Here is a 17,657-nt window from a genome sequence, read left to right on the forward strand (position 1 = left end):
TATACGTTATATAAAATATCTGAAATAAAAAAAAAAAACGACACTTGCCCTTTGTTTTTTATAACAAAATAAAATAGTAACGAATTTTTACTAAAAATATTTTCTCATTCTACAATGACATATATATGTATTGTTATAACTGATTGTTTAAAGTTTCTTTTTTATATTTTCTACACCCAGAGAAATGATATATATATATATATATATATATATATTTGTCTCAGAGACTAATAAATATTTATTTGATTCAAATAAATTTTAAATAGGCTAGTAGGCTGTGAGACAAATATATACGTTTATTTAACTCAAATATATTATATTTGAAATAAAACATTTCTCTGTACGAGTTGAAAATATTTTTATAAAATTTTCTATTTATTTTCTTTTCACGTAGAAAAAAAAATCTATTTAGCATATATCGTAAACAAACAATAAATAAACATAAACATTGAATCAATGAATTTTGCACAAAATTTGATTTGCGAACTTCATTACAATTATAATACTACGGTTATATAATGAAGCCAAATTTGATTGAAAATTTTGATTACACATTCCGCACAGGGGAAATATTGAGGTCAGTCGATTTTTATATTTTTAAAATTCATTTTTAAATAATAAATACAATTTACCTTATGGATTAGTAAAAAGTAAATTGAAAACTTAAAAAAGAAGATCATTTTTTTCAAGTCAATTTATTTTTCCAACATTCAGAGAGAGAGAGAGAGAAAGAAAGAAAGAAAGAAATAAGAAAAAATACAAATTAATTGCAGAGAATTGTAATAGAAATAATAAATATATAAGAATTTTTCTCCAATAGAAAATAAAATTGCAAATGCAACATGAAGAAAGAAATAATCATACGACCCTAATATTAAAGTAACGTATTTCTTTATGACATCATTAGTCTTGGAGAAAATATATATATATACGCAAAATTCTAGTATCGCTTTATTCTCTTTGAGATTTCTCTCGATAGTCGAGCTGGATAGTTGCCTTGAGGTCAAAGGTTATTCCTGAAAGAGCCATCAGTAGCCAGCATCTTTATCCGTAAATCGATACTACATAGGCACATCTTGACGTCAGTACAAACTGAAGGCAAACTCCAGAGGCCAGAAATGAACAGCAGTAAGTGATTAGCATATGCTCAACGTCAACAAAACAAGGACATACCTATATATATATACACCTACGAGATTAATTTCCAAATTGTTCACTGATGTTCACAATGAGATAAAATATAATGAAAAAAATTATAATTTTCTCTATAAATCATCTCAAAGAACAAATTATTTGGTTTAAGCTCTTTTAATTTTATTTAATTTTTTTTTTCAATGCGTGTGATAAAATTTTGTCACAAGAACCTTAAACATTAAATGCAGATTCAATGTCAATTGAAACATTAGCTTTAGTGCCATATAGTGACTAATGCAATTTAATTCGGATGTGAATGTTTCGACATGCAAATTTTGTTTGAGAGCTTAACAGAGGGTGCCTACTATAACCGAATACAAAAGCAATTTTATTGAGTTCAAAATGACTCAGATTTACATTTAGAATCGCCGTCAGCTCAGCAAAATTATATAAACACAAAAATATTTAAATTAACAAATTCTTTAAAATTTTTTTTTTATCGGTTCATCAAAAATTTCGCCCATATTCAAATATGAACGAAAAATTTATTTTCTAGTTCTTTCAAAATTTTATTCAAATTTTTATTATAAAAAAAAAATTGCTTTCTCTATTTATAGACCAAAATCAAGAAAATCGCAACTCACAATTCGGACAATTTTTTTTAGTAAAAATTTATCATAAATATAAGATTTTTTCTACTATATTTGAATTTAAATTCTTATCGAAATAATGATCTCAATAATAGAAAACCTCAATAATTAATTATTAAAAAAAAAAGTAAGAAACTAAATTAAGAGACAATAAATTATTGGAAAAAAAAAGAAATCTCACATTTATGAAAGAAATATTTCACGATATCGCGAGAGAAAATTTATAAATAAATTTCATATAAAAACGAGGAAATTGTGACAAATTATATAATAATACATAATATATTATATTATAAATCATTAAATTAATTAAGATTTAATTATAGACGAACAATATATATATAGACTTTCTGATTGAATAATAAATTTAATAATGGTGATCGAATCAATGAAACGTGTTAGCGAAGAAAATAACAGCAAATGTCAATGGAACAAGTCGATTTCCGCTTTCGAATTCGGGACTTTTAACTGGTATACCGCAGTATACATACACTTTACACGAGAATCTAATTAACCCTGTTTCTATGTCAGTAACACGAAATTTATATATATAAGGAACTCCGACACGAATTCCACATTTTCTAGTTAATTATTCAACAGAGGGAAAATAATTTCCATTTTCAGTATAAAAGAAAAGTTCTTGTCTATATATATATATATTTAAATATATATTTGTGGTGAGTCTTCTTTCAGTTTCTGAAGTTGAAGTCTCTCGGCACTCAACCAACGATGAAAGTTGAAGTGGAAAAGGAAAATTTTAAGATTCAATTTGAACAATAAAAAAGGTGCTTTCGTATTAATATTCCTGCGATGCACTTTACATAATAAAATTATACAAAAAAAAAAGAGAGAAATATAAATTGAATATTTCAATTTTTAAATTATTCCAAATATAAAGCATTTTTTTTTTTCAATGTAATAATTTATTTCTTTATACAACTTTATTTTTACAATACATTTAAATTATTATAGAATTTTTAGTATTCGTTTTTTGTTTGCAATATATTATTCCATAAAAATAATTAGAATTTTCAATTTTAATAATTCTATTAGATATTATTTTTTAAACAAATTTTTGATTTTTTCTAACAGAATTTCTTTTCAAACGAATTTTTAGTTAACAAACACATTTTTATCTATTTTTTTATTTTATTTATTTTCCAACTTTTGTCAGAATTTTCGTTTTATTGAAATTTATTTTTACCCAACTTTTTTTTATTGAAAATAATTCTAATTTAATCGAATTTCAACAAAAAAGAAAATTAGGAAAAAAAATTAGGAAAGAAAATTCGTCGTTTGCAAAATTCTATATTAAATAAAAAAATAAAAATTTGGCCAAATTAAAATTCGGTTAAATTAGAATTATTTTTTTTATTATTTTATTTTTAGCATTTAAAGTTGTGTAAAGAGAAATTCTGTAAAATAAAATGCCTATTAAATAAAAATTTAGTATATCTAAAAATTCTGCGTAAAAATTCGTTTTTGAAATGAATTTTGTCAAATGCTAATTTAAAAAAATGAAAATTCGTCAAAAAAAACTAATTATTCGTAATAGAATTTTTTAAAATTAAAACAACTAAATTTTTATGATATAAGCGCCACGTTTTGTTTTTTTTTTTAAATCGCGATGTTTATTTTGACATAGAAAAAAATACTTATTTGCTGAAAATTTCAATATTCTAACAAACTTGAACCGGTTTTTGGTTGAAACGCGTATAATTTATATTATAGACAGGCTTTGCCACAAACTTCAAAGTAATATATATATATATATATAGTCTTTCACGCTCGAAAATATCGATTCACGCGGCTCTCTAAATATGGGTTATAAGGGTTGAAGTATAAATACGATCAAGAGACCTTTTGCAAACTATTTTGCCTGATAATCCAAAATTTCAATAACAAAAGAGAGAGAAAAAGAGAAAGAAAAAAAATTCAAAATCCATTATGTCAAAATTTTTCATTCAATAATAATTTTGATATTGAGGTTAATAAAAATTTGTAAATTAAATTAAAAAAAAAAAAAAAAAAAAAAAAAAAAAAAAAAAAATTTGGCACAACATCTATATAGAAACCATATAGGTAACACAATCTATTAAACGTAAATGAAAGTCATGTGTGTGCGCTATAAACTTCAAACACAATTCATATACGAATAATAATGCTTTAGGAGCTAATATTCAATTATTTATACATGCCATTGAAAACCACACAGTTGATTTAGAATATATTGAAGAATTATTTCAATTTGCTTTTTGGATATTTATTTTGATAAGCTAATAAAAGTTAATTACATTAATTAAGTAAATTCATATTAATAATCATAATAATAATAATAACTATTATTATATTTATTATATTTATTATATTTATAATAATAATAATAATTATTATTATTATTATTATAATATCTATCTATGTTACATCTATATTAATAAAATTAGACTTTTGTCTAATTAAAAAAAATTCTGTCTGTCTGTCTGTCTGTCTGCACAATATTTTGTTCGCCAATCACGCATAAACGGCATGACCGATTTAAGTGAAACTTGGCAGTCTTTTAGGTATTAGACTAACTTAAAATCTTAGCCATACCCCATTAAGAAATATTAACTTGAACGGAAGTTATGGCACTTTTTGTAAAAATCGAAATTTTAAAATTTTTTATTTTTCGCTTATTTTTACTAGACTTTTTTTTAGAAGTTTTTTGAGGTTAATTAATCGTATTTTTACCTTAAAATTGAGAAAATAACTGATAGATTTAAAATTGTGAAGAAAAATTCCAAAAATCAAATTTTTTAAATTTAATTTCTGTTATATTTTACTAAACCTATTTTAGCTATGTTTTTGAGTCCAATTAATCAAATTTTAACTTTAGAATTAAAAAACATGACAAATATAAAGAAATAAAAAAAAGGTTTTTTTAGTAACAACCTTTTTATAATTACTGTTTTCGGGATATAGATTTTTATTTTAATATTAAATAATAAATAATAAATAATAAATAATAAATAATAAATAATAAATAATAAATAATAAATAATAAATAATAAATAATTTAATATTAAAAGATTTTAAGTTCCCGTGTGGAAAAGAGATGTGGGCCCCCAGCGGGGGCCCTTATGGATCGCCCTCATGCCATGAGGGCCGCATATCGATGATCCATAGGGGCCCCTCATGGAAACGACATGCTCATCGATGAGGGCGCCCGCATGGGCGATCCATGAGGGTGCCCCTACGGGCGCCCTTATGGGCCCTCACGTTTGCCCTCAACTTGCCCTCAAGTTTGCCATAATGTTTTTTAATCAATAATATTAATAATAAAAGTTAATTAATAATAAATAAGCTTAAGTTATGAATAAATAACATATTTATTTAATAATTATTCAATTTTAAATTAAATTCTTACTCAAATTGAATTTATTAATTAACGTTCTAATTAATTAACTGTCGGATATAATTAAAAGTAATAATAAATTAATTAATTAAAAAATTAAAAAATATGTAATTTATGCATACTATTAACGGATATTTTCATTTTTCAATTAATTCATACATAGAATTAATGATTAAACGCAAACCTGAGAAATAAATAAATCTAACGCATGGGGGGAATCGAACCTACGACCTACGGACTATGAGTCTAACGCTTTACCAACTACGCTACGCACGCTACTTCAAAACGAATGCTAACTTCTTGATGCTATTTAAACTTCAAAAATACCTAACAAAGAAAAGTGCTTAACATCATTTAGTTAAAGTTAAGATATTAAATTATATTTTCCAATCAAATGCAATTTATAAAATATAATTAATTATATGCTTTATGATTATTATCATGAATCATCTCAGGTGAATTTTCAAAAAAAGTGTAAATATATTTTTATTAAAAACGCGTTTTTCGTTGTTCTGAATCATTGGAAACATTCATTTTTTGTTGACGAAAAAATATTTGAATTTTGGACTTAGAAAATTTTGCTAATCGACCATGAGGGCGATCCATGCGGGCCCCTACGATGGCCCTCATCTATTTTGCCATAAGTGTGAGTGTTATTTTCAAAAAAGTGTAAATATATTTTTATTAAAAACGCGTTTTTCGTTGTTCTGAATCATTATAAACATTAATTTTTTGGTGATAAAAAAATATTTGATTTTTGGACTTAGAAAATTTTGCTAATCGATCATGAGGGCGATCCATGCGGGGCCCCTACGGTGCCCCTCATGGATTCGCCATATGGATCAGCCCTCATGGGCCCCCGCCGGGGGCCCCGAACTCTTGAGGGCAAGATCGTGGCTTTTTCCACACGGGTTGTAAAAAAAGTATAAGAAATTAAAATTTGAAAATAATTATTTAAATAAAATTTTATAAATGCTGTTTCGATTTTGTCTCAACTGATTATTTGCTAACTTCATTCCCGCAATTGATTATCTTATTTTGTCAACACGTTTGAATGCTTTAATATAAGCATTCAATATATATTTAATTTAAATAAATTTGAAACAGAAAGAAAATGATCAAATTAGTTTCAATGAAATTGGCTAAATACCAGTCTATTTGTATATATAGCTTAGAACATAAAACTTCTTAAATAATGTTTCTTTTTAAGAAATAAAGAATCTAAAAATGAAAAAAGGTAATAGAATAATGATGCTGTTTGAAAAATTTGGTTCGAGAATTATCAAAATAAGGCTTAAACGAAATCAAATTAATCATGGTAATCTGTTAGAGATTCAAAACATTTGAAATCATTAATTACGAAGTTGATAAAGAAAAATAAAAGTTTAGTATATTTTTAGTATGTGTTTTTTAGATTTAAAATTTTAAACAATTTTAAAATTTAACAAATTTGTGAAATTATTAGTTCAAGTTTTTAATAACAATCAACTATCTATACAAAAAATTATTTGCACGAAAATACTGTTGGGCGCACACCACTAGATCGTAATTTCGTAATTTAATTAATATAAAATCGTAATTTCAGTAGAAAAGCCTGTGTTTGGTAAGGCAATCTTACACTTATTATTGGGTTAGTAGAAAAGTCCAAATATGGTCAAACAGTTTCGCTCAACCCGGAAAATTTTTTATTTACTAAAAAAATGTTTATATATATAACACACACATGACTTAATTACGTTACTATATTTATTAACACGATTTATGTATCGTATTATACAAAAATTCTTTTATAAATACAAAAGAAATTAATTATTTAAACCACAATATTGAAAATAAAATAAAATCTTTGTCATGTCTGGATTTAGAAAAAAGTTTATTTATATATTTAAGTGATTCTATCTATAAACATTCATTCCGTGTATAATTATTTAACCGTTATTCCAATTTGAAAATAAATTTAATAAAATATGCAAAAATGTCACATAGAATCCTGTATATTTCTAATTATAAACCGTTGAATAATTATTAAAGTGCATATACAAGAATATTATACATATAGCTTAAAATATTTTTTTTCGAAAATAATATAAAACGATTCAAATTCGCACTATTTGAAATAGTCGAAATAATTTTTAAAAAATACCCAGTAAAAATTAAAGACGTAATTTTTATAAAATTGGTCACGGAAATGACAAAAGAAAAACTCCAATGAATGTCTTTAATTGTAGTATTAGTAGAAAAAGTCATTTTTATAATCAGTCACATTTTATATGGCCATAATTTTGAAATTAGTAGGTGAAGATAATTTTTAGTCAGACGGAACTTTTATTGAATTTTTTTTAAATACAGTGAAAAAAATAGTATTGAATAAAAAAAACCCATTTTTTATTCCATATTTTCATCCGCATATTTGATTCAATATTTTCTTGATCAAAGAAAATTTTACTAGTTTGAAGTATAAATTTTCTTAAATTATGAAAATTAATGGATAAAATACGGACAAGTACATGGTTTCCTTGAATCAATACTTTTCTTTTTCACGTAAATCAGTAGAACGAGTCGATTTTAGTCAGACATAATTTTTAACTTTGGCCAATAATTTTAAATTCAATATGTTAAAGTAAATTTCAGTCAGACGGAATACAAATTTTCAAATAATATAATAATATACACGGAAAAAAATATTTACCTTAAACAAGCGAAAGGTTTCACTAGAATAGTGAAAGATTTAATTGGAGCAAGTAAAATTTTTGCTACTATAGTGAAACCTTTTGCTGTTCTAGGTATAAATCTTTTTTTCCGTTTATATTATAAATAAAAATAATATAATATTATATTATATTATATTATATTATATTATATTATATTATATTATATTATATTATATTATATTATATTATATTATATTATATTATATTATATTATATTATATTATATTATATTATATTATATTATATTATATTATATTATATTATATTATATTATATTATATTATATTATATTATATTATATTATATTATATTATATTATATTATATTATATTATATTATATTATATTATATTATATTATATTATATTATATTATATTATATTATATTATATTATATTATATTATATTATATTATATTATATTATATTATATTATATTATATTATATTATATTATATTATATTATATAATTTCTAGAATCAGTAGTAGAAACGAGCCTAAGTCAGACACATTAAAATTACTCCAATTTCCAAAATCAGTAGCAAAAGCCATATACAGTCAGACATCATTTTTACTATTGTCCACAACTTTGAATTTAGTAGCTCTAATAATATTTAGTGAACAGAATAAAATGTAGACTAATAATAATATTATTAAATTATTACATGAGTTAACCAAAAAATTTGGTTAAGTGTTTTTTGTTGTGTTAACCAAAATTATTTTGTTGTCGTAACCAAATTTTAGTTGGAATTTAATCAATAAAATAATTTTGTTGGCCTAACTAAATGTTTAATTGAGATAATTCTACGACTTTTTTTTCGGCCAACCAAAATTTGGTTGGAAAAACCAAAATTTTCTAACCAAACGATTTTGTTGCAAACAAGAAAAAAATCTTTTTTTTCAATGTGGTAAAAGAAAGAGGGGGGGACATAAAATCAATTTATATATTGCAACGTGAAACTCGACAAGGTGAAATATCTAGGGAAAGCTAAGTGAATTTTGAAACAAAGATACTGGCGAAATGCACATAAATTCCCTTGCGGAAATGACCAGAGTGACCGTATATTAATCCAACTGGTGATGTCTAACTTGAGATATAGAAACAAAATGAGAGCAATAAAATAGAAGGAGAAACGAGACTGAAAATTTAAAGCTCGCGATTCACGCAGAACAATCACGCCCTCATTTCTAAAGTTTTGTATACACATATATATATATGAAGCAGAGTCGTTGTATCCTTATAGATACTATATATATATATATGAAGATGTATCCATAGAGCAAAAAGCTTAATAAACTGACGTACATGGAGACGAGATATTAACGAGCGGGTTAATTGTAGTTGTGCAGCTCGCTTACGTGTGAGCGACAGCTGTCAATGGAAGTCTACCATTCCTCTCTCTCTCTCACACACACACAATACAATCTTTTTTTCTTTTTCCTCTTTTTTTCTCTTTTTCTCTTTCACACTCGATCTCGTGTATTTCAATTCTTTTCATTTTTATTCTCTTTCTTTTCAGTCTCTTTATATATATATATATGCTTTTTAAGTCTCACTATTTCTCATTTAGTCGACGCGAATGTATATGATATAGTGGTAATGAACTGAAGGTAGCCGTTTGGCAATGAGCCAATGTAAACTCCTTCTCAAGCAAGATTCATACTTTTCAAAATGCTCTGTCACCGATATACAAGTCGAAGACCTATACTATATGCATAACTCGAAGGTGACGATTCATGCGACGTGAAAATTTTTGTATTGTCATTTGAAAAATGACTATATTTCGTAATTTTCAACAAAACGATAGTGTTTGAAAATTGCATGAGTAGTAGTGGGCAATTTTATTTAGACATTTTTTTAATTTTAATATCAGTCGTAAACGATAATTGAATCTCGACAAAATATTTTTAATTTTATCCAAATGCATTTCAAAAAAAAAAACCTAAACATTTTTTAAAAAATTCTAATTTACGTATAAGTAGTAAAAGTCACTTTTAGTCAGACATATTGTAATTTTAATGTCAGTAGTAAACAATAAGATAAGTCAGATAATTTAAATTTTTTTCCGTATTGGTTTCAGAAAACCATTTTACAGATAAAATGATAAAATTCTAATTTACCTGTAAGTAGTAAAAGTCACTTTCAGTCAGACATTTTGTAATTTTAATATAAGTAGTAAAACAATAATATAAGTCAGACAAAACATTTTTTAATTTTTTCCCTATTCGTTTCAGAAAACCATTTGTCAGGCAAATCATTTTTAAAAAAACTTCGAATTTACGTATAAGTAGTGAAAGTCTATTTCAGTCACACATTTTGTAATTTTAAATAATAATTAATAATTTTCAATAAGTAGTTAACAATGATTTCAGTCAGATGGAATACCAATTAAAAAAATATATAATTATTTATTATAATAAATTATTATATTATAATATAATTTAATATAATATTATATTATATTAAAAAAAAAATAATAATAATAATAATAATAATAATATTTAGTTTGCATCAGTAGTAAAGACACGTTTTAATCAGACACGACATAAAAATTTCTTTTGTTTAATTTACCTACAAGTAGAGAAAGTCAGTTTTAGTCAGACACTTTGTAATTATTTAAATAATTTTTAATAAGTAGTTAACAATGTTTTTAGTCAGACAAAACATTTTAATTTTATTTCGTATTTGTTGAATTAAATACTAAAAAAAATTTTAATTTACGTACAAGTAGTGAAAGTAAGTTTCAGTCAGACATCAGGTTTTAGAGTCTTAAAATTTTAATATCAGTAGTTACAGCCGTTTACAGTCCAGACAGCACGTTTAAATACTTGCAATTTTATTGTCAGTAGTAAAAGCATAATTCGGTCAGACTTTTAAATTTTTTCTTAATTTTTGTAATCAGGGGGTCTTTTAGCTAATTTCTATTACATTTTCACTTTCACTTACATTTTTACTATTCCACTTTCATAATTCTATTTTCACTTTCGTGAGAGTCGTAAAGTGAAAGTGAAAAGGTTGAAGTGAAATGATAAAAATGGAAATGGAATGGCGTAAGTGAAAGTGAAAGGCAGAAGTGGAAGTGGAATGGTGAATGAATAGTCAGACACTGTATTCAACGATTAATTTCCTCAAAAACTAATAAAATTAAACCTATCATAAATTTAAAATCTAATCTAAACACCATATTATAAATATAAAACGATATTAAAATCTCGCTAATCTCTCCTCATTCCAAATCTCGCAATTATCAAAAAAAAAAAAAAAAAAACTTTTTCCATTTTTCATTGGCTATCAGACAAGAATCTCTCTTCCCCTTGAAATTTTCCTATCTCGTTAAGAAACGCCTTTTTCGTTTTTATTGATTTTTAAATGTCGCTTTTGCGTCGCGGTTTACCAAAAAAAAAAAAAAAAAAAAAGTTCTTTCAACAAAAGTCGGACGCGCGCGCGAATGCAATCTGTCAACAGGAAAAAGTTAAAAAAAAAAAAAAAAAAAAAAAAGAATAAAATCTTTAAGGAAACTTGGTCGTCGTCTCAAAAGTCCGTCAACTGAGAACAAGTCCCTCGCACAGAAAAGAGTCTCTTCTACGATTCGCTATATGAAAAGAAAAAACTTTTTTTGTCTCAGAGGGAGACCCATAAAAAGTTTCCTAACAACGTGGAAAATTAAAGTGCTTAAAGTAAAAGACTAAATTACCCTTCAGCGATCAATTTACGATAATGGAATTCCAAAGAAAAAAAAATAAAATAAAAAGTGTTTTTGTCAAATTCATTCCCTCCTTTATTTCAATAAGGAACAATTTAAATTCTCATTCTTATTTTATATACATAGGTGAAAAACATTCATCTTCAATTAAATTAATCCATTATCAGAATATTATAAGGGATCATAAATATATAAAATGATGCAACTTATATTCAATTATTATTAATCAATACTGATATTTCAAATACATAATCAAGTTAATTTTATACAAATGAGGAAGGATATCAGTTTATGTAATATAAATTTAAATTAATAGCCAACTGTAATTTTTGTTTATTTTCAATATTATTATATTATAAATGTATACATTAAGTGTGAAACACCCTAAGTGAGCTTAACGTTAGTTGACATACAAACGGAACCCAAATTTCCCCAAAGAACACCTCTAAAAGCCATTAATCATTTTTTCTTTTTTTTTATGACAATAATATATTTTAATAAAAGTTTTATTTTTATATATGTCCCTGTAGACTCATACCTTGAGGTAATACTCAATAAATTATTTAATTTATCTTTTTAATAAAAAAAAATGTCAGGAAAAATTAAATAAAATATATAGGGTTATTTTTATGTTAATATATAAATATAATAAATACGTCGGTGAATTTCACAACGATTGAAACAAAAAAAAAATACTTTTCAAATTTTTGTCCTACAATTTTTTTTTTGTAAAAATGTTTTCAGTCAAAAAATTAATTTTTTTTTGTTGATTTAAAACGATTATAACTTGATTATAATAAATCCGAAATAAACAACTTTCCTTTTATAATATATTCTAAATTTCAAAATTAGTTATTAGAGAATCTATATATTAATAGTCTTTGCATGTTCTTGATAAATTTTAACCCAACTTTTCACATAATATTGAAAGTTTGAGAATTGTTTAATCTGCAATACGCTACTTAACACTGAAGTTTGGCCAATTTTCATTGAAATTAAAAAACAATGCAAGTACACTATATTTTCTATATATATATATATTTTTGCACGATAAAACTTCTCTGATTTCTTTTGTGAGTTTTTAACTTAGGACCCGGTTTTTATTTGAAAATATTGCGCGCCCTATTTTCCCTTTAACACGTATTTTTATATACATAGAGGAAAACAAACAACAAGTCTAAAAAAAAAACTTTATTTAGAATCTCATTTTCCTTTCAATTTTCGGGTATTATTTCATTTCACTTTTTTTTTCTTTGTTCTTTTGTTTCGATTAAAATTTCCCCTTCGATTCATTCTATTTTTTCTTTTTGATTTATTTGAATAGTTTTTTTTTTACTAATTCCCAATTATAATTCCAATTATTATTATTATAATTTTTATTTTCAGTGTAGTAATTTTTGGAAAAGTTCCCTCAGCAAAATATCTTCCTATATTACAAAAAGATATCGCCGCCGCTGTTTCAAGAATTCTTGACCTAGGAGGGGGGGAGTCCCCCCTCCTAAATTTTGAGGTTATGTTCGTTTAAAGGCTCTGAATGTAGCCGCAAGTCCCCCCTCCCTCCTCTCATTTCCCCTCCTCCGCCAAAATGGCCTAAATTTTAAGGTTATGTTCGTTTCAAGACTCTGAATATAGCCGCAAGTCCCCTCCCCTCCCCCGCCAGAAATGGCCTAAATTTTGAGGTTATGTTCGTTTCAAGGCTCTGAATATAGCCGCAAGTCCCCCCTCCCTCCTCTCATTTCCCCTCCTCCGCCAAAAATTGACCTAAATTTTGAGGTTATGTTTGTTTTAAGACCCTAATAAAGCAGTAAGTCCTTTCCCCTTCCCTCATCTCTCTCTGTATTTCCCGCCAAAAATGACATAAATTTTAAGGTTATGTAAATTTTAAGACTTTCAATATAGCCGCAAGTGGAGGTGGAGTTTCCGCCAAAAATGACTTGAATTTAAAGATTATGTTCGTTTCAAGACTTTTTAATAATTTATTGGTTTTTAGGCAATTTCATTGAAATTATTTTTGAAAATAATTTCTTAATGTCGATTTTAATTTATTTAATTATTTATTTATTATTAATTTAATTAATTTATTAATTAAAATTTAATAATTTTAATTTTAATAATATTTATTCAGATTTCAATGAATTTGTACACGGAGAAAATGAAAAAGTAATTTTTACTACTTTCAGAGTAAAACTGGACCAACTCGAAGTTTCTGCGCATCTCTGGCAATTTTTACTCCAAAAATAGTAAAATTTATTATTTCTGTAGTAAATTTTACTGTTTCCGTAGTAAGTTTTACTATTTCTAGAGTAAATTTTACTATTTTTGGAGTAAAAATTGCCAGAGATGCGCAGAAACTTCGAGTTGGTCCAGTTTTACTCTGAAAGTAGTAAAAGTTACTTTATAAAAGAAATCTTTTTTCTCCGTGTAATAATAATTCTTTGAAATAGGTGGTTTATTTGGAAAAATAAGATCAATGGAAAATTAAAAAAAAAAACGATTAAAACAGGGGGGCAGGGGGGCGTAGCCCCTCTATTATATATATATATATATATATAATAGAGGGGCTACGCCTATATATATATATATATATATATATACTAGGGGGCTATGCCCCCTGCGCGCTTCGCGCGCCAACCCCCATCCCCCCTCCTCTCTTCCCCTCCTTTTCCCCACCACCACCCTAAATTTAAAGGTTATGTTCGTTTCAAGACTCTGAATATAGCCGCAAGTCCCCCCTCTCCCTTCTCTTCTACCCCCCCTTCTCTTGACTTGCGGCTATATTCAGAGTCTTGGAACAGCGGCGGCGGCGGCGGCGTTGGCGGCGATATCTTTTTGTAATATAGGTAGATATATATATATATATATATATATATATATATATATATATATATATTTAAATAAAAACCACCGAATTCTAAATATACATATAAATAAAAAAGACGTGGGGAAAATTCAAAATCAAAAATTTAAACATTTCAGAAATAAGAAAACTAGACTTGCATGATAAAATCTCAAGGTTGAAAATTAGAGGGTGGGGGGATGGAAGAAAACATAAAGGAAAACTAGACATTGGGTCTCCGAGGATTCAAAATGGATATGGTTTAAAAGTAACTTGCTCTCATCTCTTTTATCTTCTTTTCGCCAAAGGGTAAATGGTACCCCAGCTTTATAGACTCATATATATATATTTTTTTTTCTCGTTTTTCTAGGGATCGAGCTAAAGAAATTTTCCACGAGAAACGTAAATCAGAAGAAATGCGATGTTTTTTTTTTTTTGCCCGTAAGGGAAAATCTCTCTTGCCTATTCAAGGTCTATTCCAGTGAATATATATCAACGCATTCGAGTAGATAAACCTTTGTCTCTGTCGTATGCTTACACACGTGAACACACTAATTATCTATGAAAACGATCTGATGCATATATTGAACCGAAACCTATTCCATGGACTGTCTAAATAGCTCCAAAAGCCAAAGATCAACTGTGGTTTAACTGCAAGGGTTCAAAGTCAATAAACCGATTTAAGGGGTTTTCGGGAGTATTCAAATTTGTTTCAAAAGTTCCCCAATAAATAATCTCTTTAACTATTAATACAAAATATAAATATAATTAATAAGCGAAATTTCTGTTTAATTATAGAAATAATTCCTGAATTACTAATTAATTGTTCAGTTTATTAATAATTGTAAAATTTATAAATATTTTATAAATAATTACAAACATTATTCGAACTATTTTTTATTTTATTTAAAAAAAAATTTTACTTTTTTATATTTATTTTAATCTTCGATGGATTAAAGTTTTGCATTTTCTTTTAATTATAATTTTGATATTAAAAAATACCCCACAATTTAATATTTACGATATATAAAAATTGATATAATATATTATAGATTGGATTGGCGAAAATAAGATAAGAATTGTGTGACTTACCCTTTGAGCTTTCCTCTTATCGGCACGTTGATTTTGATGATAAATTCGACTGAAATTACTGACGATAACAGGTACGGGTAAAGCGATCACAAGCACACCGCTGAGCGAGCAAACACCTCCAACGACTTTTCCGGCAATAGTTTCTGGCACCATGTCACCGTATCTGTAACGTAAAATCAAACAAAATTAATTAATTTCATCAATGACTTTAACGCCCTATCAACCAATTAAAATAAAATAAAACACATCTGCCTCTCATATAAGTAAATTAAAATAAAATTTATTTCCAAAATTAATTAAAATTAAACTGAGAATAATTTTATTTTTGTCTCCATAGTTATTTAAAAAAAATTATTTATTTAACGTATCATAAACTACGTTATTTTTGTTATATATTTTTTAGTTACTTTTAGTATAGGAAAGAGAATTTTTATTTTTATAAATCCCTTTATTTTTTTTGAAATAAATAATGTAAAATATTCCAAATTTTTTTTTTTTAGCTAGAATTTTATATTACGTAAACATAAAATCATTGTACTTGATAAAAATCGATGTATCGAAATTATCAAGGTAGTCATTTCTTTCCCCCTTTACAATTTCCCAAGACCGTTGAAAGTTCAATAAAGCAGAAAAGCTGCAATATTTAGCTGCGCGTGACATTTTACACATATTAGGAGGGGAAAAAACTGAATTCGAGGTCAATTTTTCCAGCATGAGTGAAGAAATATATTCTTTTTCAAAAGAATAATCGACCAATCACCCCATATATAATATATAAATATAGCTTGCAATTGATCTCTTATATTTGAATTTGGGCGTAACTGATAAATAATTTTTTTTTAGAAAAAAAAGGCCATTTTTATTATAGATGAATTTTGTACTATTTTTCTTTTTACAGAAGAGTTCTAAAATATTTAAATTATTGCAATAATGTTTTTTTTTCGACATAGGGGAAAATTGAAATATTTTCCTCAGAGTTTCGAATAAATATATTTTTCGAAGAAAATATAATAATTTATCGTTTATATATAGAGGTAAGAAACTTTCAAGTGGACGAAAATTCAAAAGAAAAATGTTTCCCCATAGAACAATTGACCACACACACACACATACTATTGCTTTCTTTCCGAGAAATTTGATGACCAATAAAACTGTCAATGGAAAATAAAGTAATATGCGATCTAAAACCGTCATTTTTCAAACACATTTCTTTCAAGTCGATACATTATAGAAACTTAAACACATTTTTTTTGCATAAAAGACAAAAAAAACAAATATATAAATAAAAAATTGATATTTTTAAAATGGAATTTTCATTTTTAAAAGGAGAAAATTCTCTCTAAAATAATATTTTTTAATATTCGTGGTATTTTTCATTAAAGAAGATTATATATCTATTTTAAAATACCAGGAATATATTTTTTTTTTTGAAATATTTTTATATAAAGAGCGATGAAAATGAAGAAGAAAAAAATATATAACTTTATTTTTAAAACAAGCAAAGTTCAATCAAGTTAAATTTAGGCATTTGAACTTTTTAATTAGATAATAAGGGAACATCATTCGATCCCAAAGCTCAAGAAACTTCCTTGAATCTAAAGTATGCGCGCGAGTCTCTCCCTGCTTTCATCCCGGAACTAAAAATAGACTTTAGGGGGTGAGAATGAAAAGACTTCTCTCGTGTATTCAGAGACGATACATAACTTTGTTGCCGGTAGTTTTTTTTTTTTTTTTTTTTAAATTACACAATCACTACAACGAAAAATTATTATTTCCTACGAGTATTTCAAACAAAATATCACATTTTCCCTATTAATTAAAAATAAAAATAAATATAAAAATAATAATAATTAAAAATAATTTTTTGTATTAAATTGAGATTGAGTAAATATTTTTCATCAATAAAAGACTTTAAATTGAATATGGTCAATATAAAAATTCAATTAGTGAACAACGTAGATATTTTAATTTTATTCATTTAAATCTATTTTAACATGATGGACTCCAAATAACATTTTATGATATGTCTTAAAATAGCAAACGATAAATGCAAATCTTTTATGACGAAATGTGAAAGAGCGTAATGCACTGAAGTCGATAAATCCTTTACGATGCGGTTAATGGACGATAAATGTGAT

The 17,657-nt window shown here is 25.8% G+C and overlaps 1 protein-coding gene across 6 annotated transcripts in view; it reads right to left on the reverse strand.

Annotated features, from left to right (window-relative positions):
- Window positions 1-17,657, reverse strand: part of LOC127288250 (potassium voltage-gated channel protein Shal) — a 151,375-nt gene that overhangs the window by 82,683 nt on the left and 51,035 nt on the right. For all 6 annotated transcript variants that reach the window (XM_051315611.1, XM_051315612.1, XM_051315608.1 and 3 more), the window contains exon 2: window positions 15,520-15,682. In XM_051315611.1, the coding sequence (XP_051171568.1) occupies window positions 15,520-15,682 (163 nt within the window). The remainder of the gene's footprint in view (window positions 1-15,519; window positions 15,683-17,657) is intronic.

Source organism: Leptopilina boulardi, unplaced genomic scaffold (assembly GCF_019393585.1).
Source record: "Leptopilina boulardi isolate dan_hultmark-lab unplaced genomic scaffold, ZJU_Lbou_2.1 LbouV2_38, whole genome shotgun sequence".
Classification (NCBI taxonomy): domain Eukaryota; kingdom Metazoa; phylum Arthropoda; class Insecta; order Hymenoptera; family Figitidae; genus Leptopilina; species Leptopilina boulardi.